This window comes from Zingiber officinale, chromosome 2A (genome assembly GCF_018446385.1).
Source record: "Zingiber officinale cultivar Zhangliang chromosome 2A, Zo_v1.1, whole genome shotgun sequence".
Lineage (NCBI taxonomy): Eukaryota > Viridiplantae > Streptophyta > Magnoliopsida > Zingiberales > Zingiberaceae > Zingiber > Zingiber officinale.
Window position 1 is genome coordinate 154,037,652 of NC_055988.1, and position 3,293 is coordinate 154,040,944.

The window sequence follows — 3,293 nt, forward strand, 5'->3', positions numbered from 1 at the left end:
AGGTCCTACCGGGATTTGAACCCAGGTCGCTGGATTCAAAGTCCAGAGTGCTAACCACTACACCATAGAACCACTTTGTAGTACAGGGATTCAAAAATATTTAAGTAATATTAACTCCAACACATATTTCATCTCCTTTTTCTTAAATTTTATGAGAGATACAGATTATGATCTTAATTTAAATCTTGGGCGTTATAAATTTATTTTAAGGTGTTAGTGTTATTAGGTATTGGGCTTCAATTAAATATCTGCAAACCCCATATTTGTCTTGAAATAGTTTTAACTTGTTTGAAAAGTTGGGTAGACTTTCAATTAAACTATTGCTTTTAATTCAAAAGAAAATAAATGTTTCTTCATTTATCTAGACATGAATCTGTGTTCGAATATCGATCCTCCTCAAATTCTTTCCCATTCATTTAATCAAAAACCCTCTTCCCATTTAATTCCTTTGGCTATCATAAAATACTTGCAGAAGAAGTGATTAATTGTTTTTCCACTTCCCATATTAACCGATTATACAGTCAAAAGCGTATCAGGTATATCTCGCACACCAGAGCATCAGAATACTTAAATTCATAAATTTACATCTCTGAATTCAATTTTTTCCCCCCAAAATTATTAATTTTGTTTGCAAAATCAATATCTCTGATAAGGACTGAAAAGCATGGTCATAATCAAACTTTCATTTTCATGAATCGATACCCGTCATTTTAGTTTAGATTTCCTGTATCATCAAAGACGTTGACTTCCACCTGCCGTTTCTGCAGTTAGATTTCTTCTTTTAAATTTCTTGTTCATGAGGATAAACACAGCTTATCATTCATAGATTTATACAGCCAATTAAGTTATTATGATCCTTCCTTCCTCAAGGCAGGCCAATGGCTACAAGGGTCAACTTCTCGATGGAAGCCAGATTCCATAGAAAGAAGCAAAAAAGGGAAAAAAGCTGGTAACTCTTCTGATAACATGATCGAATATATCATGCAAACAAGAAAAAGAAAACGATCGATCGATCGATCGAGAGGTGATCGATCCAGCCTTAATCTTCTCTACGATCGATCATCGCCTCATTTGAATTGTCTGAATACTGAATTCAACCTCTTCACCACATCCTTAGCCGACATCGAAAATTCCTCCTCCATCTGTTCATCACCGGACGTCCGTACGTAATTATATATATCAGAAGTCGACTTCCGATCGAAGCAAAACAAGAGAAAAAATAATTAACTTGCCTGAGCGGCGACCGTGATGTCGAGAGAATTGCTAGTGAATGGCATCACGCTCGTGTTCATTACTGAGAGGTGCAGCTTTTCGATCTCCGAGAGCGCTTGCACCACCACGCCTTTGCGGTTCTCGCACTGGATCTTGATCAAGACGGACTTGTTGCAGATTCGGGCCTCGATCTCGGGGAGCAAGGAGCCGCCGCTGCTGAGCCGCCGTTGATCCTCTTCGGAGTTGCCATCGCTCGAGGAGGTATCGTCGTCGTCGTCGTCGTCGTCATCGTCACCGTCACCATCGACGAGTAGCTGAGTCTTCTTCACCAGAACCGCCGACTCGATGCTCCTCTTGGCGACCTGGTCTTCGAGGTTCACAACCTTGTCCTGGAGTTGCTTTAAATACTTGATCGCATCGCCGAGAACGGAAGCTTTGTCCATCTTCAATTCAAATTCAGAAAGAAAGAAATTAAAGGCACAAAGAAACTGAATAAAACAGCTAGCTAGCTGCTACCTTTTTCAGACCTGGGACAATGGCCGAAAGCTCGATGAATCGCTGGCTCAGCTTCTCCCTCCGCTTCCTCTCCGCCATGATGTGTTCGTGGTTTTGCCCGGACATCCTCTTCGCCGCGGAGCTCGTCTTGGAGCCAATATTAATGCTGACAGACCCCTCCGCCGCCTCCTCCACCTTCTTCACCATGCTACCGTAAAAACTCGACCGGCAGACCGGCGAGTCGGGATCGCCGAACGACAGAATTCTCGGAGCCGAGGCTGAGTTCTGGTCGGCAGTGGTGGTGCAGGAGCTCCAGCTGCTGCTCTTGAGTTGCTTCATGGGCCTCTCGGTATGGCTCTCGGAGGAAGGACTCTGCTCGAAGTGATCTCGTCCCAGAACCACCTCCAGCTGCTGCAAATCCCACTGGTTGAAGAATCCCTGATCCACTCCCTGCACGGTCCCATACTGATTTCATTTAAAATTTGAAGAAGCATTCATCTTGAGGTGTTGATGATCATACCATATCAGAGTAGCATGGAGATGCCATGGCTTCCATGGTTGAGAAACAGAGAAGCTGACAGAGCAGTCTTTCCAAATATCTCGAAGAAGACGCTATTTTTAATTTCAATCTAAAGCTTTTTGGTGGATTAAATAGGGTTCTGAAACTAGACACGTCTCTCCTTCTCCATCTCCATTTGTTTATCTGTCTCCACTTGATTGTTTTGTTATTTATTACGACTCTGATTCAGCAGGAAGCAACAGAGCTTATAACTTGTCTTTTGTCAACTTGATCATCAAATCATTGATTTTTCCTATGAAATTGCTGTGGATTTCTGTTGCGACCCCAAGATTCTTTCTTTTAAAAAAAAAAAGAAAAACATCTAAAGCATTAAATTTACCAAGCAAGGTTTTGTTAGACCTAATTTAATTATTTATATAAAACTTTAACCACTTGATTCGATTTAAATGGTTTGTAAAAGTATTGATTAAATATTCACTTTTTACCACACATTTAGTTGACAAATGAGAAAAGTAGAATCAAATACTTAAACCCGAGAACAAAATGAACAAAAGGGAGATATATTGCAATTTGAATTTATTTAGTGTGTTATCTGATGAACTACAGCTAAGAAAGAGAGTAATGAAGGCCCTGTTCCACCTTCCATTGCCTGGAGTGTCAGCTACCCATCAAGCTATCAACAGCTACTCTCATTAATTGCTACATAAATGCCAAACAAATTATTGGAATTGTTCCATTCTCTGTTTTTTTTTTACAAAAAAAAAAATGTTTATCGATCACAAATCTTATGAATTATTCAATGATCTAATCAAGCTTCTTCCTAATTAAATCGGGATTCGATCCCTAGTTATGATGAATTTATAGAAATTTGTCCTCCAAATGAGACACGTAACTAAAAGATACTAAGCTCCTGGACTACCCGCTACGAGTGCTTCCCTATTTACCCTGGTGGTCGGTGGGAATTAAACTTCCGTGGAGCTGGATCGGTTATCCCACTCTCGACGTTACCCAGCCTGATTAATCATTTTTTTCTTCTTCCAATTAAACATAAAACAAGATTATCTTC

At 40.3% G+C, this 3,293-nt stretch overlaps 1 protein-coding gene and 1 non-coding gene across 2 annotated transcripts; both read right to left on the reverse strand.

Moving 5' to 3' along the window:
• Window positions 1-72, reverse strand: TRNAQ-UUG. The gene has a single exon. It is a non-coding gene; the product is annotated as a tRNA-Gln (tRNA).
• A 759-nt stretch (window positions 73-831) lies between these two features.
• Window positions 832-2,368, reverse strand: LOC122042823 (transcription factor bHLH18-like). Its single transcript, XM_042603149.1, has 4 exons — window positions 2,228-2,368; window positions 1,729-2,157; window positions 1,233-1,655; window positions 832-1,142 (listed from the first exon to the last, which is right to left on the reverse strand). The coding sequence occupies exons 1-4, from the start codon at window positions 2,261-2,263 to the stop codon at window positions 1,068-1,070; spliced, it is 963 nt and encodes a 320-aa protein (XP_042459083.1). The 5' UTR covers window positions 2,264-2,368; the 3' UTR covers window positions 832-1,067.
• Between the last annotated feature and the right edge of the window lie 925 nt (window positions 2,369-3,293).

Coding starts and splice junctions, on each gene's coding strand:
- LOC122042823 (XM_042603149.1), bottom strand. CDS start 2,263: ATGGAAGCCATGGCATCTCCATGCTACTCTGATATG. Junction 2,158..2,227: donor CTCCATGCTACTCTGATATG/GTATGATCATCA, acceptor GGGACCGTGCAG/GGAGTGGATCAGGGATTCTT. Junction 1,656..1,728: donor TTGTCCCAGGTCTGAAAAAG/GTAGCAGCTAGC, acceptor TTTGAATTGAAG/ATGGACAAAGCTTCCGTTCT.